The sequence below is a fragment of the Raphanus sativus genome, chromosome 7 (assembly GCF_000801105.2).
Source record: "Raphanus sativus cultivar WK10039 chromosome 7, ASM80110v3, whole genome shotgun sequence".
Lineage (NCBI taxonomy): Eukaryota > Viridiplantae > Streptophyta > Magnoliopsida > Brassicales > Brassicaceae > Raphanus > Raphanus sativus.
The window spans coordinates 10,840,271-10,867,746 of NC_079517.1; the positions used below are offsets into that span (position 1 = coordinate 10,840,271).

At 32.3% G+C, this 27,476-nt stretch overlaps 3 protein-coding genes, 1 long non-coding RNA gene and 1 pseudogene across 8 annotated transcripts; 3 read left to right on the forward strand and 2 right to left on the reverse strand.

Annotated features, from left to right (window-relative positions):
• Nucleotides 1–8,774: 8,774 nt before the first annotated feature.
• LOC108827948 (uncharacterized) lies at nt 8,775–11,182 on the forward strand. 5 transcript variants are annotated; one of them, XR_001945743.2, is made up of 10 exons: nt 8,775–8,936; nt 9,047–9,173; nt 9,264–9,348; nt 9,444–9,530; nt 9,632–9,726; nt 9,823–9,890; nt 9,968–10,025; nt 10,108–10,141; nt 10,246–10,674; nt 10,803–11,182. It is a non-coding gene; the product is annotated as an uncharacterized LOC108827948 (long non-coding RNA). The 5 variants fall into 5 exon arrangements; XR_001945746.2 differs by having other exon boundaries at nt 10,910–11,180; XR_001945748.2 differs by lacking the exon at nt 10,803–11,182 and having other exon boundaries at nt 8,777–8,936; nt 9,251–9,348; nt 10,246–10,739.
• Nucleotides 11,183–12,742: 1,560 nt separating this feature from the next.
• On the forward strand, nt 12,743–15,017 carry LOC108833441 (chorismate mutase 3, chloroplastic). Its single transcript, XM_018606858.2, has 6 exons — nt 12,743–13,103; nt 13,704–13,929; nt 13,996–14,088; nt 14,205–14,348; nt 14,431–14,523; nt 14,606–15,017. Exons 1-6 carry the CDS (start codon nt 12,949–12,951, stop codon nt 14,843–14,845), a joined length of 951 nt encoding a protein of 316 aa, XP_018462360.1. The 5' UTR covers nt 12,743–12,948; the 3' UTR covers nt 14,846–15,017.
• A 945-nt stretch (nt 15,018–15,962) lies between these two features.
• On the forward strand, nt 15,963–17,182 carry LOC108833442 (cell division topological specificity factor homolog, chloroplastic). The gene is made up of 2 exons (XM_018606859.2): nt 15,963–16,076; nt 16,452–17,182. The coding sequence occupies exons 1-2, from the start codon at nt 16,005–16,007 to the stop codon at nt 17,067–17,069; spliced, it is 690 nt and encodes a 229-aa protein (XP_018462361.1). The 5' UTR covers nt 15,963–16,004; the 3' UTR covers nt 17,070–17,182.
• A 40-nt stretch (nt 17,183–17,222) lies between these two features.
• LOC108833440 (protein INAPERTURATE POLLEN1-like) lies at nt 17,223–18,670 on the reverse strand. Its single transcript, XM_018606857.2, has 2 exons — nt 18,005–18,670; nt 17,223–17,922 (listed from the first exon to the last, which is right to left on the reverse strand). Exons 1-2 carry the CDS (start codon nt 18,668–18,670, stop codon nt 17,314–17,316), a joined length of 1,275 nt encoding a protein of 424 aa, XP_018462359.1. The 3' UTR covers nt 17,223–17,313.
• A 4,309-nt stretch (nt 18,671–22,979) lies between these two features.
• On the reverse strand, nt 22,980–26,474 carry LOC130498142 (protein argonaute 7-like; annotated as a pseudogene).
• Between the last annotated feature and the right edge of the window lie 1,002 nt (nt 26,475–27,476).

A 27,476-nucleotide genomic window follows, 5' to 3' on the forward strand; every position in this document is an offset into this window, starting at 1 on the left:
TGTAAGAATTTTATCCATATCAATATAACTTTTATCAATAAGTAAATTGGATACGTGTGCTATTAAAAATAATACTCTCTGTTTTTTTTTTGTAAAACAAAAATTAGATTTTGATAACCTGTGTAGATGTATTTTCAAAAATATGTTAATATTTGTTTTCATGTCACTGTTATATACCATCATATAATAAATATATGTAGTTATGTACCATCAAATAAACAATCATATAATTAATAATATTTTTACGTATTATCATATAAATAATCACATATATTTTTTTAAAAAATAATATGAAATATAAAAACCATAATTTAAGTTAGTGTTTTAAATTGGACTTTGTATTGTATTTTTCTTATATATATTTAAAACATCTTTTATAATGATTATTGAAAAATGTTTTAGTAAAAATCAATTTTGAATATATGTATATATTGAATCAATTTTTTATATAAATTAGTTTAAGATTATTATTTTGATTTGAAATATGTATATAAAATTTTAATTTTGTGTTTATGATTATTTTTAGACGAAATATGTTTTAGATAATTAGATCGATCAAAATTTCACACAAATCGATAAAATAATAAGATAATTTTTTTAGAAAATTCTATGTAAATATATGGTCCCACTAAAATTATAAATTAATAATTTACATGCATATATATTTTATATAAGTAAGAATCTATTATTATATCGTTTGATTTATATTCACAATACAATTATCTTTATATTTTCTTAACACTTGATATATAGTTTTGATGAAATTTAGTAATATTATATATAAAACCACGTTTAAATTCTATGAAAATATATATTGTATACATGAAATAATATAAAAAATTAATAGAAATGTCAAATTTTTTAAAATAACAATTAATAGAAATAACAATCCATGTTTTACTGGCTTTGGGTCATGACCGGCTTTGGGCCATGACCGGCTTTGTGCATGAATATACAAATTATGTATAAATTATTATACATTTAAAAATTATGTATATATCATCAGTATATACATGCACAAAGCCAGTCATGGTCCAAAGCCGTTAAAACATGGATTTCCAGCCTTTATTATAAGTATATTATCGACTAAATATATGTGTAAAGATTGCTTTAGTCCAGTGGTCTAGTACATTTCTCTTCTACAAGAGGTGCAGGATTCAAGGCAATCCAACAAACCAAGGACCGGCTCTGTTCATGCAAGACAACGTTTTTTTCGGATTATATATTATATCATTTAGACATCATGCACGAATCACTCACTAAAATGTTATATAACCAAAATGTATTTCTTATAATTCATAACTAGATCATGAACCCGCTCGACTGAGCGGGAGTCATTTTTTCTTATCTTTGTTTTTACTAAATGTTATACATGATCGCCAATGTGTATCAATATAAAATTTTGATAAATAATAATGTGTACTAATGTGTTTAAATAAGCAATGTGTTTAATTACTAAAATTAATTTTTAAATTTTAAGATAACGTAAAGTAGGTTTTTTCTGTATTATTTAAAATATATAGTATTATATATTTTGTATTTTCAGTATTTATCATACAAAACTTACATTGGGGTATTATTTATATGAAAATATGTGTAACATAATATATTTATATATTATATAAACATATGCACACCCACACGGGTTTTATTTTTAAAATGCATTCTATATTGTTTAGTTTTATGTAGTATCGAGTTTGTATAATTCAATTTTGTGTTTAAAGAACAATATCAAAACTGTCTTTCGTATGTAAAAATAACATTTTACAAGCGCGAGTTGTGTATTTTTATTGTAACACAAAAATTAATATAAAACTTATGCTTTTTGTACATTACGAAATTTAATTTTTAAAATAATTATTATGTAATTTCAAAGTGCATTTTATCTCTGAGGTCCAATATATTTTGTGTGTAATGGTTCAAAGCATTTTCGATATATATTATATTTCAGTTTGGTTTGTTTTTAGTATTATTGTATAAGTATAATACTATACAATATTACTATATTCTATAAAATATATGAAGCTATGTGTTATTTGTTTTAGAAAGTAGATTAGGTCCAACGTAGTTATAAGAATAGTCATATCTTTATGTATGTGTCTATGACTTATCTACCTAATGTTATTCGTACTAATAAAATTAATATGGTCAATGAAAGTATACTGATCAATTTAAAATGAATTGTATAGGGTAATTATAGAATGATTAATATCTTTAGTATTTTTAGTATATATCTTATTTAAATCGACATGTAATAAATGTAAAAATCATATATAGAATATGGACAAAAAAAGAACTGTATTTAAGGAAATACATCAATGCAAAGTTAGACTATGTTTCATATTATATATAAAAAATGAGACATTTAATTTAAATATATGAGGTCCACCTTTAAAAATCCACATAGGAGAAGATAGATTTATATAAAAAAAAGTCAAGAACTGTTTACGATTGACGATCGTGATTGTACTGCATGCACATAATTTTATGTCTGTGAAAAGTATAATATGGTGCTTACATTTAAGTGTTTATCTTTTTAATTTAAAATAATATTTTTGATATTGAAATGTTGAAAACCGTAAACCTGTAGAGAAAAACCAAAAGATATAAACCATAATAAAAAATACAAACAAATAATACAGCTATTACCACTTTAATTAATTAGAGAATCAAACTGCTCCATTCGATTCTACGAAGTAGTTTTGAGATTTTTATTTGTTTTACAAAAATAATAATTTGTGCTCTCATTATATTTTTTGTTGTGATTGTGAAAGTATATGTCTAATTCTTTAGTATTAAATTAATACGATATTGTTTATTTTAGGTTTAAAAAACTGATCCGCGTAGATTTGTTTAGATTTTTTTTTTAGAATATCTTGTACTAATTATAGTTGAACATTTCTTTATATATTAAACAATTTTTGTTTAATTTTTTAACTAGATTTTGATCCGCGCAACCGCGCGGATATTTGTTTTCGGTTATATATATATTAGAACAAATTAATATGTACATTAAATAACATATCAAATATCATATTGTATTATATTTATATCCAATTTTGACCCGCAGACTTTTAAAACCAAATTTCCTAGTAGCAATATTTTTTAATTTTATTCATTCACACAATATATTATTATATATAAAAAGTCTAAGATATGTCATTTTTATTATGTCACCATATTATATTTTTAGCATAAATATTTTATATTTATGAAATTGTTTGTACAAATTTATCAATTTGGTATAATGTTATCATATTTAGTCCAATATAATAGTTTCATTTAATATGAATTATTATTATTATTATTATAAAACAGATAAAATATAATGTTTTCATTTTATAAATGATAACTGAATATATATTAATGCATAACAATAGTTCATTTCTAATTACGAAATTAGTTGAAATATTTACATAAACTTTTTGAAATTAAGATATTGTTATAATATTTTTCAACAGATATATTTTTAAAATTATATATATATATAATTAAATGATATCATGATTGAAATATTTGCATTATTAACTTTAATGAAATACATGTTAATTTATACCTATGTATTATATAGTCTTCTAATGTTAACACGTTTTTCTAATATATTGTGATTAACGTAGTTCAAAGATTCTATATATATTATTAATCTTAATAAAATATATTTAATAAAAATTTAAAAGAAGGTCCAAATTATAAAATAAAACATGAAAGAATTCATTACTTTTATTTTAATAGAAAAGATAGACTATAATTAGAAACTTTAAGAAAATAGAATCCAAATTTTATTTTTATTTCATAATAAAATCTTAACTAACATTAATTTATAATGGTATTAGACTACTAATCACGAAATTAGTCGATGCTTCATTTTATAAAAAAAAATTGCCAACAGATTTTTATTATTAGAAAATAAGATAATTTTATAGGTGAAGTTGTTATATATGTCAATTATTTAAGATGTGATATTTTAATTATAGCCATAATTTTAGTTTGAAATAAATGAAATATGATTTTTTAGGGAAAGTCCATTTACAAAAATCTCACATGAAAAGAAGTTGTGACTTCTCTTTTAATATAATAGATGTGAGACTTATTTGATATTTCACATTCTCTTCTTCAAACTAAGAATCATATTTATCATGTATCTCACAACTGATATTCCAGGATCTTCTGACTTGATCTCTGTCATACGTATCTCCCATTCATAATTCAAAGAGTCTCACTTATATTTCGAAGTGTATTTTAGTTTTTTTTGCAGATTTTTCGTCAACTGCTCTAATACTAATTATTGGGTTTGTGAAAGTTTATATCCAGCTCTTTATTATCCGATTAGTATGGTATTATCCACTTTAGACCTAAAAATTAGCCCGTATGAATTTATTTTTTTGGATTCATTTCCAAAAAGCATCATAATAATTAGAGTTGAATATCTTTTTATATATTAGAACTCATTGTCTAATTCTATTTTAAGCTATTTTTTTCAGATTAGTTAAGATAAAATTATTACATATAATAATATAGTGTGTGAAAATTATAAAACTACACCTTAGTGGAACGGATGAAGTACTATTTTAGATGGCTGTGCGATAGTATTAGAGTATTAGTTAATCAGATCCGTCAACGTCGATAAAAAAAGGGACAAGGCTTGGGTTCACCTTCTGGGGTAAACATTTAAATTTACCACTTGATTTATAACCAATCAAAGTGACATGTGGATAATTAAATAAAAAATATTAAATATATTTACAAATAGTTAAAAAAAGAATAATGACAATTCTAAATCTGAAATCTTAATTTCTAAACCCTAAATATTAATTTCTAAATCCAAACCTTATACTCTAAACTCAAATTTTAAACCCTAAACTCAAATCCTATAGCCTAAACTCAAACTGTATACGCTAAACCCAAATCCTAGACCCTAAACCCAAATCATGTATCCAAATGCTAGATCCTAAACCCAAACCGTATACTCTAAACTCAAATTCTAAACCCTAAACTCAAACTGTGAACCCTAAATCTAAACTCTATACCCTAAACCCAAATCATATACCCTAAACCCAAACCGTATACTGTAAACCCAAATCCTAAACCCTAAACCCAAACCATACCTACTCCGGAGTGCTATCACTAAACTAGACAAAATTACGTAGTAATTTTTCGAGGTTTACGGTTTGGGTTTAGGGTTTAGAATTTGGTTTTAGGGTATACAGTTTGGATTTAGGGTCTAGCATTTGGATCTAGGATTTAGATTTAAGGTTTACGGTTTAGTTTTAAAGTCTAGGATTTGAGTTTAGAGTTTAGGATTTGGGTTTAGGGTTTAGGATTTGAGTTTATGGTATATGGTTTGGATTTAGGAATTAATGTTTAGGATTTAAAAATTAAGATTTAGGGTTTAGAATTGACATTATTTTTTTTTAACTATTTTTAAATATATTTAATATTTTTTATTTAATTATCTGTATGTCACTTTTATTGGTCATAAATCAAGTGGTGAATTTAAAGGTTCACTAGAGGAAATGAATCCAAGTCATGTCCTAAAAGAAGGGGTCATAGTGCTAGATCGAGTCATAAAGTTAACATAACTCAAGTGGCCTTAGCTGTGAGGAGAGATGCACCTTAAACATAAAACATCGAATTCGACCACACAATTTTCATGGAATATACCCCGTTATAATTTCTCTTAACATTTATTCCCTCCGTTTCATTTTAATTCTCGTTCTAAGTATATGCACACAAATAAAAAAACATATGATTTTGTTTATTTCCAAGATAAAAACACAATTACCTATACATCTAACCACATTTCAACCAATAGAAAAATAAAATAGAAAATCTTTTAAATAAATTTTGTACTGAAATTCTAAAACGGCACTTATTTTGAAGCGAAAAAATTATCCTACAATGACAATTAAATCGAAACGGAGGGAATAAGTTTTAATGTTAATAAATAACAAAAAACATTGTTTTGAAAAAAACACAAAATCATGATCACAATATGAAAGAAAGAAAGATTGCGAATTCATGATTATTTCTCTTCTCGAAAATGACACTAAGGGTGCGAATAGTAACTACGGCATTGGTAAAATAAGCAGTACAAAATTAGAGTATAATAAGTTGTAAACTAGATTTTAACCCGCACGTTCGTGCGGATATATTTACATTTTTTAAATATATTTTATATTATTAAAAATGTTTTAAATATATAATTTCTATTTTAGTGTTATATATTGTATTACTATATCATACTATTGTTTATATTTCTTATTCAGTATTATTAATATATAATGGTTTTTTAAAAAAATTTACTTTGTTATTGATTTTTATTACTTACTAATATATTTTCGAGTTAGGTAAAATAAAATAAAAATATGAAATACTCAAATAGAGAACCCCATTCAAATTATGTTGTTTTCTTTAATTTAAACATTTTGCATATAATACATTTTAAAATTTTATTTATTTATATTATAGAAAATAAATATGACTAAAATAATTATATTTACATGTTGTGTTTAAGAAAATATACTTTAACATATCTCATTTTAGTATTTTACGGGATTTATTTATTTTAAATAATATAATCCTATTGTTTTAGTAAACTTTATACATAGTAGTATCTATCATACTATTTTATTAAATTTATTATATAGGATATTTGTTTTGGATGTTATGATATTAAGTTCTATTTTTTTTTAAATTAAGACGTCAAAACATTAGGTTACTTTAAATTTTTACAACATATATAGTTAGTTTTTTTCAGGTACATTTCAAAAAGTTAATCTTTATTATCCATGATTTTGTCTTTTGTAAAATTTGAAATATTATCATTTTGAGTTTGAATATTTATTTTCAAAATAATATATTTTTTCGAGACAACTTTGCAAAATTACACAACTATTTGAGTTTGGAATAATACATGAATTTTGAATTTATTTTGGTACTACATTACTGTATTATTTTATTAAATATTTGAATTTTTGGTGATATTTTAAATTCTTTTATCAACAAATTTTGTTACAATTAAAATAAAATAAAATTTATAATTAAAATTTGATTTTTGTCACTAATATTTTAAATGAATTACTGAAATTTCATATTTTACTAATAACATATTTTAAATAGTATATGAACTAAAGGTTATTATATACTATTATATTTTGTATATAAACATTTTTAAGCAATATATTGCTAATAGTTTCAAAATAAATACAAAGATAATGTATGGCTGTAAATATAAAATTTTAACTTATGTTAATACATTTATTTTAATATAAAAGTATTATATAGTTTTCGAAGTTTAATCCATTATAATGATGATCAATAATTTATTTAAGTTAAAAAATAAAATAATTTTTTTTTGTTAATTTACCTATTTAATATATTTTAATATTTAATTCATATAGCACTTCTATTTTTATATAATACGGAATATATCATAGAATCTATAAAAAAGTTAGTATAAAGAATTTTTTATTTTCTTTTTTATAATAAGTTTTAGTTAAATTTACTTATAATAATATTATATTACTAATTTCGAAATATATTAATGTGTTATTTATAAAAAAAATTTAAATTTTAAACTAAGATTTTGTTAGATTCTTTCTCAACAGATTTTATTATAATTAAAAAAATCAAATTTATAGTTGGTTTATTGTTAATATATTTATAGTTGGTTTATTGTTAATACAAATAATCAAATATGTCATATTCACTAATTCTTTAAGTGGTTCTACTATGACTTGTTAATAGTAGATAAAAATAGAACCCTAAATTAATAGATTAGATGTGGTTCATGTTTTATGCGGGAACAAGTACACTTTTATCTTTGTGTGTTTTCCTTTTTCACTAGATTGCACGGAAGCTTCATCAAACGTCTGCTTCCCGTTTTAGAATCGGAACCGGAACCTCGTAAAATCTTGCAGAATCTCGCTTTCAAAATGCTTTTAAAATATTCTCTTTAAAAATATGTTGGAAGCTTACGATTCCGTTTTGGAATCACGCTTCCATTTTCTAAGACACATTATTATAAATCAATAAAATATAAAATCATAATTTTTAATTTATATAAAATCCAAAATTTAATAGTAATGAAATATAGAGAATACAAATATACAAATATTAAAACTAATACTACCAATTATATTTATGTATTGAGGTATTTATTAAAGATATAGCATATATTCAAATATATTGTGTCAGTTATTTATGAAGTACTAAAAATAATTAATATAATAATTTATTTTAAATTTAAATCATATAATTTTAAGTCTTAGATTTTATAATATTCTATATATATGAACATACGCTTCTAAAGTATTTTTTTTAAAAACACGTTGGAAGCTTACGATTATGTTTTGGAATCATGTTTCCGTTGTTTAAGACACATTTTATAAATAAATAAAAATATAAAAGACAAAAATGAAATGAATCCGCCGGTTTACGGTTTGGGTTTAGGGTTTAGAATTTGGTTTTAGGGTATACGGTTTGGATTTAGGGTCTAGCATTTGGATCTAGGGTTTAGATTTAAGGTTTACGGTTTAGTTTTAAAGTCTAGGATTTGAGTTTAGAGTTTAGGATTTGGGTTTAGGGTTTAGGATTTGAGTTTATGGTATATGGTTTGGATTTAGGAATTAATGTTTAGGATTTAAAAATTAAGATTTAGGGTTTAGAATTGACATTATTTTTTTTTTAACTATTTTTAAATATATTTAATATTTTTTATTTAATTATCTGTATGTCACTTTTATTGGTCATAAATCAAGTGGTGAATTTAAAGGTTCACTAGTGGTGAATCCGCCGGAAAATCTCAGAACACCTCCGGCAAAGCTCCACCGCTAAGTTATTCAGTGCCCTCACTCCTGGGTTGGGAGAGTCTGACCTGCGATTTCTGTAATGCACTTTTGGGAAGAAAGTAGCAGAGCTAGCTCATCTTTGAACAGGTATTTAATCATCCTCAAAAAAAAAAAAAAATTCTTTGAGCTTTTAATACGATTTTACATTTAAGATGTATCTTTCTCGATTCCGTAATCTACATCCTCCTCGGACGAAGATCAAGCTATGGCCATGAAATCTGCTAAATCGTCCGGAAAGTATCATGTTGCTGTACATTTCACTGACATCTCCTCCGTCCAGCCGAGTCAGAACTAAGCTTTGAGCTTCTCCTTATCGGCGAACAGGTATCATATTTTTTAACTTCTTCTTCCATGATCCAAATCAATCTTTATAGTATTCTTCGTACTAACATGTGATCAAGTCAATCTTTCCAGACATCCATATGATTATTAACAGAAAATATTAGAACTGGAATATAAACTTAATCGTCATGGAAAGCCTCCTGCATCTGAAACTGGGGTAAAATGGTGTATTTTTGTATCTTTAATTTCTATTCTTAGATATTAAGATTTGATTACGGTTAAAGAAAAGATTTCATTACTCTTATGGTGCAGGGGAAGTTTTTACTTTTCGATCAAATAGTCAAGACTCAAGAGCGTGTTGATGGAGTGTATGTCTTCGCCACTTTTTATGATGCAATGGTGAGCTCTCATTCTATTTAATTATCATAGAAAACCTTAACCTAAATTCTGATATGGAAAGTTTAGAATAATAGTTTCGAGTTTTCCTGATCGTGTCTCAGTTTTATCAGCACATAAGCATCTTATTACTCAGAAATTAGTAGAAGAGTAAGCTTAAATGAACGCCAAGGGTCAGGCCAGATAGGATAAACATTTGGTATGATTATGGTCAAACTCACTAATCTTTCTTTTTTGTGGCATTGTACTTTTGATGATGACTTACTGTAACAATTCGTTCATCTTGATGAGATAGGATATGTTAAACCTCCAAGCTATTTGAATTCCCCTGAGAGATTCTTATAGGTGTTGCCACTAAAGGAGGTATGGTTTCCTCAGTATTGAAGAATTTGGTTTAGTTCTATCTTTCTGATTGTTTGGTGTTTTGTTCTTTTAATAAGTGACTCAGGTTTTCCTCCATGAACTCCTCGAATTACAGTAGTCAAGATTTTTAGTGTTGTGAGTTTGTTTTTCCTTCGTTTTCAATATTTTTTGTCTCTGATAGTGTTACCTCTGATTCAAATTTTTGGTTTTCGAACAGGTAAACAAGGCTTCAAGGTTAAATGCCGCTTAAGGTAGCTAGAGTCTCCTTACATTGCTCTTTACCATGTATATTCATGAGTCGCCTCACTTATTTTGCCATCTAAATCTTTTTTTTCTACGTTGGAACATTCAACAGTTTTAAAAAAAAATAAGAAAAGAAGCATTCTTCTCGGAGTTGGGGAAAACAAAGAAAACAGACTCAAGGGTGTGGCATAGTCTACACATATCTCTCAGGCTCTCCCCGAGATATGCTTTAATCTTTGACAGTTCTTAGTTTTTTTAATCATCCTTAACCTTCAATGAACGTCTAAGCAAGTTAGTGTTAGTGAGAAAAGACAATTCTCATGAGAAGATTCTTATAGGTGTCGCCATTGGAGGATATATAGATTTCCTCATTGTTGAGCACTTCACTGAATTCTACTACAAAGTTTGAAATCAGAGGAGAAACTATTGAGTAGAGGAACGAAGAAAAAGCTACATGCATGATGATGGTGACTAAATGGACTCTGAATAGTGTGATTCTAGCAAAGTACAAGTTGTTCACATGAATTCCTTCAAAAACAAGGTTAAACACTGTTAATATGGAGTAGCAACCCTTCCTAGAATCCAATAGAATCTGATTTTTAATAAGCTCAAGAATATATTCATTAACCACAACCTTTCCTTTAATTGTTATAATGGACGGCATTGAAGATAGTAAAAGCAGTTCCAGGAGTTCAATTTCCATTGAATATAATCAAAGTTTGTGTGGAAAGATTTTCAAGAAGTCAAAACAATCTTTATTGTTGGATGAGTTTCAGAAAGCATTGACGGGCATAGAATAATTTGATGTGGTTTCAAGTGTATGGGAAAGTGTCAAGATGGTCCAGACGTTAGAGGCGTGAACCAGACAGATGCGGTGATGACTTGTTCAATTTTGAACACTTTATAAGACCTTTGTCGGGGAGTTGGGTTCCAGGATGTGAAAACTATTTTCCCAAATTTCTTTGTGGAAAGATTTAACATAGAAGAGCATTGCTTTGGCATTTGAAATAAATTTATTACCAATCACTTTACTGTAAGTCTGTAACGTATATAAATGATCAATAAATAATCTGATTCTATCATGAAGAGAAGTTAAAGGTCTTAGAAGTTTGGGTATGATTCTTACTTTCCACATGTTCGAAAAAATAAAAATAAACAAGTCATAACTCACAATATTTTAAATACACTACACAATTAACATAGAATAAATTATATTTAAATGTAAAACTAAAGCTATGATAAAACAATAAGATATGTTCATTTGAATTGATTTATGTGTTTTCGAATACAATACAATTAAATTATTATTTGAAGTTTATATTAGTTATATATGATAATTCCATAGGTGTTATTAGTTTATGTATTTTAATTGATTTAAAAATCCACAGGGTATTTACAAATCCAATTAAACTATACATATTTTCTAACCTAACCTACGGATTTCAATGAGTATTTAAGTTTTTCCAGAGGTTTTACATTAAATTTGAGTCTTCATATTTTTAGCAAAGAAATCTATCAAATCCATTATGAAATCAAATCCATTAATAAATTTGTATAATTGAATAACATCTGGTTTTAAATTAGAATCTATAAACCATTAAAACAATAACACATGATTTTAATATGGATTTTAAATATGATATTGTCATTCCCATAAAAGTACTCCGACTACAGAGAAGAAAAAACTCAAATTCACTACCTTCTTCATCATTCATTATTGTTTTAGTGAATATTTTTATGGCTCTATAGAATATAACTTTATCTTTAAAATAACAAAAGTTCTTCTTTTTTTTGAAACTGAACAAAAGTTTTTTTCTACATTGATCTACAAAATTCTAAACTATATTATCATTTCCAACATAAAGTAATAATGTCGTAAATAATGAATTAGAACTGGAAAAAATAAAACTACACAGAAAATAAAACTATTTATAAAAATAAAAAAATAGATCAATTTATAATACGTAATCCGCGCGTAGCGCGGAAAAAAAATCTAGTTACCGATAATAATCAAGAGAAAAGGAAAACGTACACAATAAAAAAGAGAGTAAATGAGTAAATATTTCACATTTGAATTCCTTTATAAAACTAAGGTATAAGACAAACTAGCACATTTTGATCAAAAAAAAAAAGACAAACTAGCACACAATAGCCAAAAATATAACCAAAATAATAGATAGACGAACGAAAGTTGAAACCCAAAGTTACGGGCTAAATATCTAAAGTGGGGGTATGAGACATTTGCCTTTTCAGCACATGAGCCTGCGTGACCTTGATAACATTATTATTATTATTTTTTCGCGTATTACTACCAAAAACCGTTGAAAAGTAATTTCTTGGAGGGAAAGCTTCAGTAAATCACAAAAAGTAACTACATAAAAACTTTGTACAAATGAAAAGTCAGCTAAAAGAAGACCCATCAAGTTTAAGACCAAACGCAATGTGTGCCAAGCTCGAACCACAGTGATCACCAAGTCATGTAAGATTTCCATTTCAGTCGAAACATAGAATCTCCCAAGAGAAAGCAGAGAGTTTCAAAATCTGAGCCAAAGTCATGGCTCAAAAACACATCCCTTTTTTCGGACAGTCACATTTCATGACAGAACATAAAGTAAAAAAAAGAAGCACTAAAGCACCGTGATTCCATTACTCACCGAATTTCTGTTCTGTCCTTTTAACTTTCTCCTTCCCACCCCCATTTTCTCTCCTTTCCCATTTCTTGATAGTTGTTGCCTTAACTTCTTCTTTTCTCTCGTGATTCTCCTGACGCAACCCGCAGATTCAACCCGACAACAACAAGGTCCTATCGCCGCCGATGGAGGCTAAGCTACTCAACCGCACTTTTTACAATTCGCCAGGACTCAATCTCGCTGCGCATTCTTCTACACCTATCTCCTATCTACCCGGTAAATTAAGATTTGGACCGCCTCGCTCTCTCTCACTCCGTGTCTCCACAGCAACACCGATCCGGTAACGTGTTTTCTTGTTTAGTTAAAACACGAAAGAAAGAGCCTTTGTGTATGCCATACTACTAGAAATTTTCAACATGCCCACGGTTTTACTATGGCTATAACGCCAAAAATTGTGGCTAAATAGTAAAATTGCTCCATAGCCATGGTTTAAATAGTAACTCTTGTTTCTACACGAGATTTTTTAAAAAGAGCTACTGGCTTTTAATAGCTTTGTCTTGCTCTGCTCGTTGTTGTTGCCACTGGTTGCAAACATGATCCTGACCTTAGCTGTACGGTAAAACAATGTTGTGTACTTGTAAGATTTGTTAAAAGACATGTCTGGATAACGCAGGAATTAATCTAATTATCTAATAGTAAAAAAACTGACACATTTTTCGAGTAGATATTGAATATGCTTCATTACTGAGCCTATGATCAACTGTCGTTTTCTTATAGAGATGCCTGATTGATCTGGATCATGTTAACTGTCGTTTTCTTATAAAATTTAAATGATAATTATATTCCATGATGCATATATAGTGTTTTAGCTGACGTTGATTAAGTTTCTGGATCATGGTAAGACCAAAAGATTTATGTGTGGCTAATTAATTTGTTTCAGATGCTCGAGGAGGGGGCTACGGGTGGATGAGAGTGAGAGCCTGACACTTGAAAGCATAAGTCACTCTTTGATCCGTCAAGAGGACAGCATTATATTCAACCTTCTTGAGCGAGCTCAGTATCATTACAATGCTGATACTTATGACGAGGATGCTTTTACTATGGAAGGGTTTCAAGGATCTTTGGTTGAGTTTATTGTCAGAGAAACCGAACAGCTTCACGCTAAGGTCAAAAAGATCAAACCAAGCTTCAAAGTTAGCTTATAGTTTTCTGATAGTGTTGTTTGGAAATAGGTGGACAAGTACAAAAGTCCAGATGAACATCCCTTCTTCCCACAATGCTTGCCTGACGCTGAGCCAATCCTTCCCCCTATTCAATACCCACAGGTGAAGTTAAAGATCACACTCAAGATTCTATCTAATAGTGTGATGCGCTACTTATGCATATGACACATGTGAAGAAGTTAAACCAACTTTTCTCTTTTCTCTTGTGAATAAACTAGGTTCTACATCAATGTGCCCATTCGATAAGCATCAACAAGAAGGTGTGGAACATGTATTTCAAACACATTCTTCCCAGACTGGTCAAGCCAGGGGACGACGGTAATAGTGGTTCATCTGCTCTATGTGACACAATGTGTTTACAGGCAAGAAACTTTTGGCATGTGATAATTTTATTAATGAACCTCAATATGAGACTTGAAACTTTCATTTTGCTTATCTTTGCAGATACTTTCAAAGAGAATTCACTATGGTAAATTTGTTGCTGAGGCCATGTTTCGTGAAGATCCAGCTACATATGAAACAGCCATCCGAGAACAAGTAGTCTTATTCTATATGCAATTCTCTTTATAATTCATTATCCGTATGTTCTTTTGCGGTAAACTGGGTAGATTCTTGCCAGGACCGGACACAACTGTTGAGACTTGTGACGTATGAAACAGTTGAAGAAGTAATCAAGAAACGACTTGAGATGAAAGCTAGAATTTTCGGTCAATACATAAGAATCAACGATCCAGAAACTGGAGCTGCTGATCCTTCCTACAAAATTAATCCTAGCCTAGTTGGAAAAATGTACGGAGAAGGGATCATGCCACTCACAAAGGAAGTCCAAGTTGAGTACTTGCTTAGGAGGCTGGATTGATGTTGTTTATCAAGAAGAAGGAACCGAACCATACCATTTTTCGTATTTTGATCTTAGTTTAAAAAAACTGTAATGTAAACCGAGAATCAAAAGAAATGAAATACTTAGAAAAAAAAAGAATTATTCCTGATGTTCGTTCACAAGAGTTTTCAGTACTCTAACAATGAATTTGTAGCAGCAGAGTGAAACTCCTGTGGATTTCTCGGACAATCTCGTAAATAGATAAATGCACCATTCTAAAAGATCTGATCGTCGGTTAGGGATGGCAATTAAGGATCTGGACCGCGGGTTTGGCCCGTAAAGACTTGCTGCGGGGTGGGATTGGGCCTACATTTGATAAACCCGCAAAATTGCGGGCCTCGCGGGACGGACTCAAAGCGAGACGGGTTCAAAACGGGATGGGCTCAAAGCGGGACAGGCCGAAAGCGGGATGGGTTAAACCGCGGGATTTTGAAGCTTTCTGAAAGAGAGAGAGAGAGAGAGAGAGAGAGAGAGAGAGAGAGAGAAGGGAGAGAGAGAAGAGATTAGACATTATGGAGCTTCGTTGATGGTGGTTTAAGGGTCGATGATGCTTCCGGTCTCCTAAACATCTCTGATCTGCACTGATGGAGCTTCTTCAAGCTATCATAAATGATAATAAAAACATTTGTTTTGTATAAGCTTAATGTATTGATCTTGTAAGATTATGCTCGATCATGTGTAAGCTCAAACTCAATTATTGTCTATGTTTGTTTGTGCATGTAGAAACAAGTAATGTAATATTTAATGTCCCACGGGACGGCCCGCGAAGGCCTATATATTTCGCGGTACGGGATTGGACAGCTAGTTTGAGGACCGCATTCTGCGCGGGACAGGCCCACCGTATACCGCCAGAAACCGAACCCGCAGCGGTTCGGGACGGGATGGAACGGGAGAGCCGAATTGCCATCTCTATCGTCGGTGAATGTTGTGAGACTCGGCAACACCACTACGACGGTTGATTTTCAAAGAAACGACGGCGTTTAGTTTGAATGGAAACGACGGCGTTTGATTGACAGCGCGTTTGGTTAACAGAAAAACGACGGCGTATAATATGTCTATCTCATTGCCTTTGACTCGTTCGAGTCGTATCTCTCTCTGTTCTCAGGCGAAGGGTAACTGATTCCAACTAGTCGGGAGAATGGCGATATCTGGGAATCTGAGCTTATTATCTCATTGTCATCCTAAATGCCTCTCTTTACCTTCTTCCAAGGTCCATTTTCATCTCTTCTTCTTTACTCTCTCTCCGATTCGAAATCTCTCTTGAAAGCTGGATATTTATTATGAAATTTTCACTCACTGTGAATCACTGTGCTACCTTGAATTACTGAGAGTTAAACCGGTCTTCTGTTTAGAATATATATGAGGAAGTTTACGATGTTGAGCTGATGTTTAAACCATAATTTTGTGTCTTGGGAGGAATTCAATATAACATGGTTTGAACATAGATGTGGTACTACTCACCAAATAAGAGAGTTAAACTACATGGCATGACGTTGTCTTACGGAGATGTAGGGGTCTAGATATACAGTCTCTAAATGCTCTATTCTGATATTTTATATCTCCTTTTGGCGATTTAAATTTGCAGGTTGATTTCACGGGCTTCACAAGCAACGGCCTAAACATTTTGGAAACCCATAAATGCCCTCCTCCTGGAGTATCCATAATCCGCGAACACAGACCCGGTCAAGCTATGGTTTCAGCAAGGAACACCACCACTACGGTAGACTTCGAACTATCATCACCAAGCTCCGCTGAGCAAGAGGTAGTAGTAGTAGAGAGCTTCCTCTCCAACGCCATCGACATGAGTTTCCTCGACCGGTTAAACATAGCGTGGAAGATCATATTCCCATCCCACGCGTCGTCGAGAAGAAGCTCCAACGCGAGAATCGCGAAGCAGCGGCTCAAGATGATCCTCTTCTCGGACAGGTGCGCCGTGAGCGACGAGGCTAAAAGGAAGATCGTCGACAACATCGTTCACGCGCTGTCTGATTTTGTGGAGATAGAGTCAGAGGAGAAGGTTCAGCTTGACGTAGCTACGGACGGTGACCTCGGGACCGTTTACTCGGTCACGGTGCCTGTTAGGAGGGTGAAAGCTGAGTACCAAGACGTGGACGAGGCTGTTGGATCCATAACCAACGTTGAATATAAAGATACGCTTGATGGTTCTGTCGATGTCAGGTTCGACTTTTATGTTCCTGAGTAGTAATAAGAAGGCACGGTGTTAACTAGAGCGTTGTTTCTTGAACTGTGTCTTGTTTGTCTGTGTAGAGAATATTCTATCATTTTATCCATATTTAAAAAAACTTGAAAAAACTCTTTTCTTCAAAGTTACAAAAACAAGATCACATTTTTCTATGACCATATGACTCAAAAGTTAAAAGTTTCTAGCTGCGAGACCATATGACTCAAAAGTTACAGACTCCAAAGTATTTAGAAGAAGAGACAGTTTAGTTTCCACCTGTAGGACCAATTCTCATAGGCCTACTTGAACACTCAACACCGTTCATACTCTCAATAGCAAGCAACATCTGACCATGATCTGTAAACCTAACAAAACCATATCCACTGCTACGCCCGGTGGCTCTGTCAGTGGAAACCTTTGCTGATACAGCTGAACTGTAACCATGGTCCCTGAACGTCTTTAGCAGCATGCGATCCGTAACGTCATCGGCCAGATCACCAACGAATATGGACTCGGTAGATTCCCTTATAGTCTGCTTCATTGCCCACCTCAGCTTAAACCTCCGAGGGGGAACTAGGCCCGGGACCAAGGTCTTGTTGTAGGTTTGCAAAGCTCGTTCCGCAGCGTCGCGAGATATAAACTCGATGAAACCGTACCCTATGCTTTTACCGGTTACCTTGTGATTAGGAAGGCCGACGTTAACAACCTCTCCGGTTGTTCCCGCGAAACAACGGTACAGGAACTCTGTGTCCATGTCGTCTGTAACGGCTCCTATCCAGAGAGTTCTCTCTCGTGCTTCATCTGCTTCACTTGTATGCTGCTGCTCCAAGCCATGTGATTGAGACGGTTCAGGTGTATCAAGCGGAGGAGAATTCTGAAAAATTCCAAAAACAGAAACTCGAAATTAGTAAATCTATTTTTGGAAAGTTTTGAGATCATTGGAGGAGAGAGAGAACCTGATCTTGAAAACCAGCAAGAAACTCGCATAGACTTTCAAGAAACTTAGCGGCTTGAATCCCTGTGGTGGCTTTGAAAACCTCTCTGAGCACACTCTTCCTCAAACTGTTTGCAGCAGCGAAGATTCTCACAAGCTCCTCGTTCTCTTCCTTCGCCGCCTCATCAACCGCCGCCACCGAAGAAGAAGAAGCTCCTCCCCTCGCCGCCACCCAATTCTTCGATACACGAGCTAAGAAACGGATCTGTGCTTTACTCATCTCTTCCATCAGATCACTCACACTAACCATCATACCACGCTCGATCTGATCTATTCTTCTCACCTGCTCGTCTCTCCACGAGGAGTCGATTAAAGATCGGATGAGGCTAGTGAAGAGACAAGGATGGATGTCGCCGATGAAGAAAAGCTGCGTCTCGTTCCCGGTGGGGAAGAGGATGTTGCGGATCATGTCGTTGTTATTATCGGAAGAGGTGCTTAGGGTTTCGTAGTGGTTGATCAGGTAGTAACCAACGTTTTCTACGTCGGTGTCGGGTAGGACGGCGGAAGGGTCGGTGTGGATGGATTCGCCCAGGAGAGGGAGGCAGTAATGGGTTAGGTTTTTTGACCACTTGGCGTAGAGTTCGTTGACTCCGAGAGGTTTCTTGCTGGAGAAGCGAGAAGACTCCATTTTTTCAAGATGACAAATGGAGAGAGGATCTTTGCTCTGTTTTTTTGGAGGGAAGATGAGAGTCCGTAACTATATGTTCGTTATCAATCGGTTTGATTGAAACTAAACCGGATCTTGTAAATTAATTTTGGTTCGGTATTATATAACTGTCTTGCATCATAGATTATAATTGAGTTGCTATATAGTACAACAGCTCATTTATAGTTTAAAGTCCTACCGATATCATATTTTGTACACGGTAGATTAGGCCTAGACATTCTGAGTTTAGATCCGTTTTTATGGGATCCGGATCTTTCAGATAGAGTTTGGATCTATTTAAAATCCACTATTATTTCGTTTAGTTTTGGGTCTCCTCTCAATTTTCAGAACATTTAATATCCAAAAAATTTCGACCGAAAATTATATGAAATATCCAAAATATACTTGAATACCGAGAATGACTAAAAGTAAGCAGTAAAAATTCTATAAATGAATAATTTTGAGACTACACAAATTTATTAATTTATAGAGTTATTAATTTAAGATAATTTTTCTTTGTAAATACTTTTAGCGTAGAAAATAAAAAATAATATTTATTTTATGATATTATATATTGGTTAGAGTTTATAGATTTTAATGTTAATTATTTCTATTAGAATTTTTATATTGTTTAAGTATGATGAATACATATTATATAATAAAATTCACTTTTACATGTAATTCTAAAACTAAAATTAGAGATGAAGTTCATTTTGAAGAATATATAAAACAAAAAAGTGTATATGTTTATATAAAATTTATATTTACGTTAATTATAAATTTAAGATTTTAATAAGATCATATATTTAATTAATAATTTTTTGAATATTATTATCTTATTATTTTATCAAATAATATCAAATTTTACACCGATCTAACTTAAAACCGGATAAATTTATTAATTTATAGTATATATTAGTTTATCGAATACTAATTTATAGAGTTTATACTATATATATCTAAAGATTCAATATGTTATCAGGTAGATGGGTCATCTTGGAAGATTCATTCTGAAATTAGTGTCGGCCCTAGGCATGGCGGATCTAGAAGTGAAAATGGTATAATCTTCTCATATTGGCCCAATTACCCATCAAACTAACACTATGAACCCGAGTGGAACGTTGGGCACAATCAACTCACCAAAGCTTATATTTCATAGAAGACTGAAACATAAAAACAGGATAGTCTGGAGTGGACTAATAGGTTTGAGTGTGAACCTAAGCTAGCTGCATAAATTTAGCACCAGAGTTTTAGGAAACAGTAATGTCAAATATGAACTACTGGATCATAGTGTGAAGTCGACCATGATGTGATTGGATCATGTAGTTTGATGGGATATTTTATATACAGACGACATGCAATGATTCTGTTTCTCTGGCCACAAAACCTATCTATTGTATTGGCTCAATCTTTTTTTTGGTAAAAAGGCTCCATTCTTTTCTTTCGTATTTACTGGTATTCATGAATCTCAGAAACAAAAGTTTAAGAATAGTTCGTGTAGTCTAATGATTAAAAAAATTCCATAATTTGAAAATAGAGAAGGATATGAATTTTTCAAATGATAAATATTTTAGGGGGTATACTCAAAATAGGGGTTTTATTTGATTTTTAAGCAAAGAAAACGTTATTTGATTTTAGATGATTTCAGCTAAATTAAAGATTTTTTATTAAATTATTCTAGAATTTAGATTAAAACCATGAAATTTAGATTTTTATTTTTTTAACTAAAAACTCTATTAAAACATTTTCAAATCACTAAAAATATTTAAAACTCACAATTTAAATTATTTTTAATAACATTACATTTCATAAAACATGTTTTAGTCACTTGCGTGAAGTCAAATATTAAGGGGTTTATCAACTGATAGTTTGAGATATATTGAAATGACAAATTCTATGTTATATTAAGTTCAAGTGAAAAATATGATTTATTTAGAACATTCTTTTCGGTAAAATGTTAAGATTTATACCATTTTTAAATTTTCACATTGTTGTAACCAACTTATTATTTATTTTTTTGAACAATTATTGTTGTTCAAAAAAAATGTAAGTAACTTATTACACATGGAAGAAAACAACAACTCAACTAAAAAAAATTAACAACACAAGAACATCAAACACTAAACTCAAGGAAGCCGTTAAATGGATAGGTAGAACTGGAGGGGTGATTGAGCTGGTGGAGGACCTGACTTGAGAGAGAGTAGGCAGTCCCGAGGAAGCGAGTCCAGGGCTAGGTAGATGATGAGTGGTGGAGAAGAGACCGCTGTGAAGATATTCGCATTCCTCTCCTTCTATAATAGGTAGATAGAGGATTGAAAGATGAGCTTGATTAGGCAGATGGTGTTGGCATTAGACTGCTGGAGAATCCACGCACCTGCTGTGTGCAAATCATTAGGAGGGTTGGCCCAGATTAGAGGTGCGAAAGTTTGCTATATAGTAGAAGAGTATTCACACTCAAAGAATAGATGGTGATGGGTTTCAATGCCTGAACAGAGTATACAGACTGGAGGTATATCCATTTCCCAACAGCGCAGCCTATCTCTTGTTGGCATTCTCCTTAGCAAAGCCAACCAAGTCATGAACGAGTTCCTAGGGATATACTCTTTGAACCAAAGCACTTTGCCAATAGAAAGTAGGAGACAAGACACGTAAGCACCACTCTTTTTTTTTAACACTAACAGTATTAACTAACAATATGATCCACAGTCCACTTATAACACTAACAGTATTAACCACTTGCAATCTACCGTATATTCTTTTCCATCTGTATAGCCTTGGTTTTTAACAGTTCAAATGCATACATAGTGGTTAACATAGAGCGGCTTTTATTGTGTATAACTAACCTGCATAGCATCATAGACAAGAACAAAGATTTGACAACACATAGACAGTTTATTCAAGATGTGTTGCAGTTTGGTAAAATATGATTTTTGTTAACTTTAGCCCAAAAGAAAAAACTTATGCTAAAATAGTTTAAAGTAACTTTTATTGGGTTAATGGTCTTATGTTAGAGCTTTTTGGCTGCACTTTTAAACTTAATACTATTTCCATTTCATATTATTTGTTGTTTTAGTTTAATAAATTTTTTTAATTATAAGTATCGTTTTATATTTTCAATACATATATTGAATAAATTTTACAGATTTTATATTTTTTAATTCATTAATTAACAAAATATAAATAAAATGATATATTGAATAAGAGTAAAATAGAACAAATATTAATTTTTTAATTTGTGTGTTAAAAACTTAAATGATACATATTGTAAAACATAGGGAATAGTTAATTTGAATGTACAATTTTACACAACAAGTACCATTCAACTTCTATTTTTGTTCTTATAACTTCCAATATAGCTATATATATATCACCATATAATTAAAAAGAGATTGGTTGGTACTAATTCTCTCACTTGTCTGAAATTTATAAGTTCCCAAGAACTAGAAAGGATGAAAGGAAAAGAAAACCAAAAAGATGTTTATATTTTCATATTCTTTTTTTTTTGAACAACTTATATTTTCATATTCTTTATTTCTTTACCCTTTGCATATTTTGTGACAACTCATAAACACAGACTCTTTTATTCCTCTTTTTGTTCTCACCCTCTTCAATTTTTTCATTGTTATAAAAATCATGTGTTCTGTCTCTGGTCCTTTCTGCTGGTACTGTTTGGAAAATTAATAGTATCCTTTTTTGTTATAACTTCTTCAGCTCTGCTACTCTCTGCCCATTCATTAACTTCACTTACATCCAACTTGCAAACTATTCATTTTCACCTCTTACTCTTTTGTCCTTTCCCTTTTTTTTGGGACCTTCACCTTTTCAAACTCCCAAAGCTTTATTTATTTCAGAGCATTTAATTTTGGTATTTTCAATTTTAATTCCAAAACCAAAAATTGTCTCTCTTAAATCATGACGCCTTGAACTTAAATGAAAAAGACAATAATTTGGTCTTGAGTCCCTACAGATTGCAATTCTTATAGTTTTCCGAGTGCTTGGTTGATTTTTTTGGTCTTGATTTGATATTGAATGTGACTAAACTAATATGGTTGAAGTCTTGGTGTTGATGATATTTCCCATTTCGATAATTATTGAAACGTTCCAAAAAGACAAAAGCTGACATTCATAAAGTTTTTTGGTTGTGATTGTAGAAACTTATATGATCAACGTCGAGCATGCAAACAAAAAAAAAATAGCGAAAAGAACTTTAAATTTATTTTGTTCTTTTTAGGAAGAGTTACGTAAAAAAAGTAGGACACACTGGCTTTTCGAAGTTCAATAATTGGTAACATGTGACGAACTGAAATGTAACCAATATCATTTTATAATAAATCAACAGTAAAACATGAGATTCTTAACATTATCACTTAGTTTAGGTAATGGAATCGTCTTGGGAGGACCCACTCGAGAGACGTAAGATGGATTGATGGAACCTCCATTAGTTTCAGATGATCTCTCGATGTATAGCCTTCCTCTGTACGCAGCAAGGTGAGCGTAATAAGCCGGTGGCACGATAGAAACAGGTTTCGTGCACCTCACGAAAGTGTAACACAAGTTATACACAAGTCTCTGTAACTCATCTGAAGTAAACTCGTTTTCGTCCCAAAGGATGTGGTAGTGCGTTGGCCTGCTCGTGCCTTTCACTCCCAAGTGGCTACAAAGATAGAAATCAAACTCTTTCGGATGCGCTATCACCGTATCAACCACCGTTCCAGGAGGGATGTTCTCGTGGCAGACAGAATCGCACCGGAACAGCCTCGTGTGGTGTCTCTTTTGGACCACGGCGAAAGTTATCGTCGGATTGTAACCTTGGAACTTAGAACAAGCGGTTTTTATCGACTGAAGCTCTTCTTGGAGGACTTTCTTGAACTGTGTCTCGCTCACACCGTCTCTGAAAAATATGATCCTACTGGGAAGCTTCTTTAGGGCTTTTTGGAAATCTTCAAGAAGTTCCTTGACCATCACGTCAAGATCTTGAATGATCTCTTGCCTATGTGTCTGAGACCTCATTCTCGAGACGTACCGGTTGGCTTCTGGCCAGTTTATGCTCCCGACCACAGCTGCAACAGAAGGGCTGCAATCATCAAACGGATGAGGATGCGTTACATCAGCTCCCATGAAGATCACCGGCTCATCGAGTCTAAACAATCTAGGGATGTGAGAAGGTATGGAGTTATAGAGCTCGGTCATGGTTCCACCGATCTTGGCGTTTATCTTGAGAGCCAAGTTTGAAACAAACTGAGAGTTAAGCTTAGTGATGTTAGGGTATAAGCAGCATTGTGTCACAACGCCTATTCTTGTCTCTGCTATCCGCTTTAGATCTCCGTACCCTTTGTGTTTCCTCTCCATCACACAGATAATCAGCTGGAGATTGTTTGATGCAGCTCTTTGAATCTCCTTCAGCTTCAACTCCAGAAGAGAAATGTTGTTGAGTATGTTTGATGGTTCAAAGAAGGTTGTGCTCATTGTGTTCTTGCTTAGGAAGACTCCCAAATGCTCACATTTCTGAGTTAGCTCGTTTATGAACTTGGGAATGGTAGATTTCTGATCTGAACTGCCTCCAATACTCATCAAAGCCCATCTAGTTCCTTTAAAAGCTCTGCTTTCTACAAGGCTCCTTGGTCTCTCAAGTTTAAGCTTTGGAGGTTGAAGTACTCTTCCTTTCAGCAATGTCATATCTCTAGAGACCTCCAAGTTGAACTCTCTTGTTTGGTCCCCACTGTTAAACAGAGAAAGCAAAAGATTAAATGTTTAGAACACAAAGAACCATTAGAAACTTGATTAATTGAGTTTACCTTGATGGACCGACCGGTCCTGCCATGACTTTATCAATAGTATCTTTCCTTTCATTTGGTCTTTGACATCCCATTTTCATAATCTTTGCGGTTTGATCATCTGAAAGCTTCCCAAGAAACTTTTGGCCTTCACATATCATGCATAGTTCCATAGGAAGGTAACAAGGCCTTGTCCTACTAATCTGCAGACACGGCAAGTTCTTGAACTGGATCTCATAACCATAATGATCTTTGAAGTAACTCATAACCCTTAACTGCTTCCCATCTCTATCCTGAAACAATAAGCTCTCAGTGATCTCCTCTGTTAACCCGAAAACGCGGTACCTTTGAACAGTCTCTCTATGGCAAACAAAGACTCTTATGTTCTTAAGTGCTTTCTCCACTTCCCTCCTTTCTTCCAAGCTAAGTTCTCTGCCTTTGTTCCTAGAGAGATCCTTGAGAAACTCTAGCCTCTTCTGCAAGTAAGCTATTACTCCAATGCTTTCATGGAATGCTGCTATTGAGAGGTCTATGTTGAGGGCTAAACCTTGCTGAGTCTGTCTAAGACTCTGGAAAAACCCTCTGAGTCCAACAGCTCCTCCTCCAATCTCCTTGGACCCACCCATAGAGGTAGAGTAAAAAGATCTTCCAATAGATGTACATTTCTCAGTTGGATTCTCTCTCAAGATCACATCAAGAGCATGAATGTATTCTTGAGGCAGAGGATCCCAAGTTTCACCTTCCTTCCTCTGTTTCTTCCCATCAAACTTGGACACAAGCCTCATGCTAACCCTAAACAGTTTATCAACCTTCTTCTGAGGTTGCTTCTCACGCAAGTCACCACCGCTCTTCTTCAAAGCATTGCATGATTGGATAGGGAGGTTAACAAAGAACTCAAGCCTGTCTTCTTGAAACTCCACAGGGCTGTAAATGTTCTGCCTACCGTCAAAAGCTGGAACGGAACCGGAGAAGCTATCCCCTGCTGTCTCCACGAGCTTCTGTTTGATCATCCGAGCTACTTCTTTTGAAGGGTGTGGAGAGATGTCAACGTTGTAATGGTATATCTTCTGTGAAGGATCAACTTTGACAAGGAAATGGTTGGCGAGAAGGTAGATGACAGAGCCATCTTGACCACCAGAGTCAGGTCTTTTAGCAACCACTAATGCTGCTTCTGTGGATCCACCCGCTTTGATGTTTAGACTGTTGGCTTTATGTTCAGAAACTTGCTTCTTCTGCTTTCTCTCCACAACTGTTATTAGAGATATGGGGAAGAATGTGAGTCAAAGTCAAATAAAACTTTAATTTTCGTTTTTTTTCTTTCACAAAAGATGCAACTAAATCAGAACAGTATTAAAACAGATAGAGAGTTTCTTTCTAGGGAAAAGTTTTCAGACATTAACACGCAAAAGAACATTCAAGAAAAAAGTGAGTATTATTATTGTAGTACAAAAGAGAGGAGGACCATATTGACATTTAATCAATAGTGTGGGAAAGAGAGTTATAGCCTTGAAAACCTCGTCCAATTAAAAAAATAAAATAATAATTAATAATAATCTGGACATAGTTCTTGGAGAAAACCCTTTCAGACAAGAGAACAAAAAACATGCAAGAAAGTAGCTAAGAAGAGAGAAAGATTGTCTCTGCCCTCACCTGGAGAAAGAGAGAGCGGTTTGGACATTGAGTTGAAGAATCTTTGGTCAGGAGGAGGAAGAGGAAGCAACGGAGGAGGAGGAGGATGAAAAGGGAGAGGAGAAGAGTGTTGTGGAACTGAGAGTAGAAGCAGTAGTAGTAATAGTAGCTAGAATGGATGCCGGTGGAGAGAAGATTCAGACTATGGTGGGGAGAAGAAGGAAAAAGAAGAGGGTTTGTGTGAGCATGGTGAAAAGGAGGAGGCTTGTGGAGAAGAGGAGTTCTTGATTTGGAGTTGCGGATGTGTTTGTTAGTGTGATGATTCTTGGTTTTTTCTTCCATTGATGAGGAAAGAAAAAAAGAGAGAGACCTTCAGGAAAAGCAAAAGAGAGAGAGGAGAAGGTGAGAAGAAAAGTGTGGTTTATTATCAGATAGACAGAAAGGGTTTGTCTGGTTTATGCTCAGGGAAAGGTCAAAGTGTCTTCCTCTGTTTTTATTTTTGCCCTGCCTCATAAAAAGAAAGAAAGAAATGATGCTATTGTGATGTCATAAATACACTCAAATTGTTTTAAACAAAAAAACTAAAATTTATGAAAAGAGCCAACAGTTAAAAATTAGGACTTTTTGGTTACAAAGAAAAAAATATTTTAACATACTAGTATGTGTTTGAATTGTATGTTTTATAATGAATTAGTTTTGGATAGAACTTCTTTTGGTAAAGATTTTGTACAGGTCAGGTCAGGGTTATCGATTGGGGTGTAGTATACACTGTATATCACTCTCATTCAAAAACATAATTATATGTAGCGGAATTTGAAGAAGAAAAAAATAAACAAAGTTGGTTTGTGTAATTCTTACCCGATTATAATTAGAAATTGATATGTTTTTTCAACGGCGTAAATGATTAGATAGAGTAGGCCTATAGTTCGTAAACCCGAAGTTGCACACATTTTTTCTTACAAAATTTGACCAATACGCTCATTAAAATCGAGTTACGGGGACCATTCTATTTAATTATTTATTCTTGGTACTATTTTCTTGGTACAGTACTTCATTAATAAGACATTTTGGACTCTTTCACAAATACACAATACATATTTTCCGAAAATGGTTTTATATAAAAATTTACATGTCTTTCGAGGTCCATGCAAAATTACAGCTAGATAATATAAACAAATTGTAGCAACAAAAATTAAATCGACCATTTTTTTAAGAAAAGCGAAAAAAAAAGATAATTGGAAACATTATCAGATGTTAGATAATGAATCTTCATATTCATTGTTTATTTTGAGAACTATGCAATAGTATTATTTTCTTTGTAACTGAACTATGCAATAGTAGTATTACATGAAATCAACTAGTTTAAAGAGCCTTTGGCTTCTTTC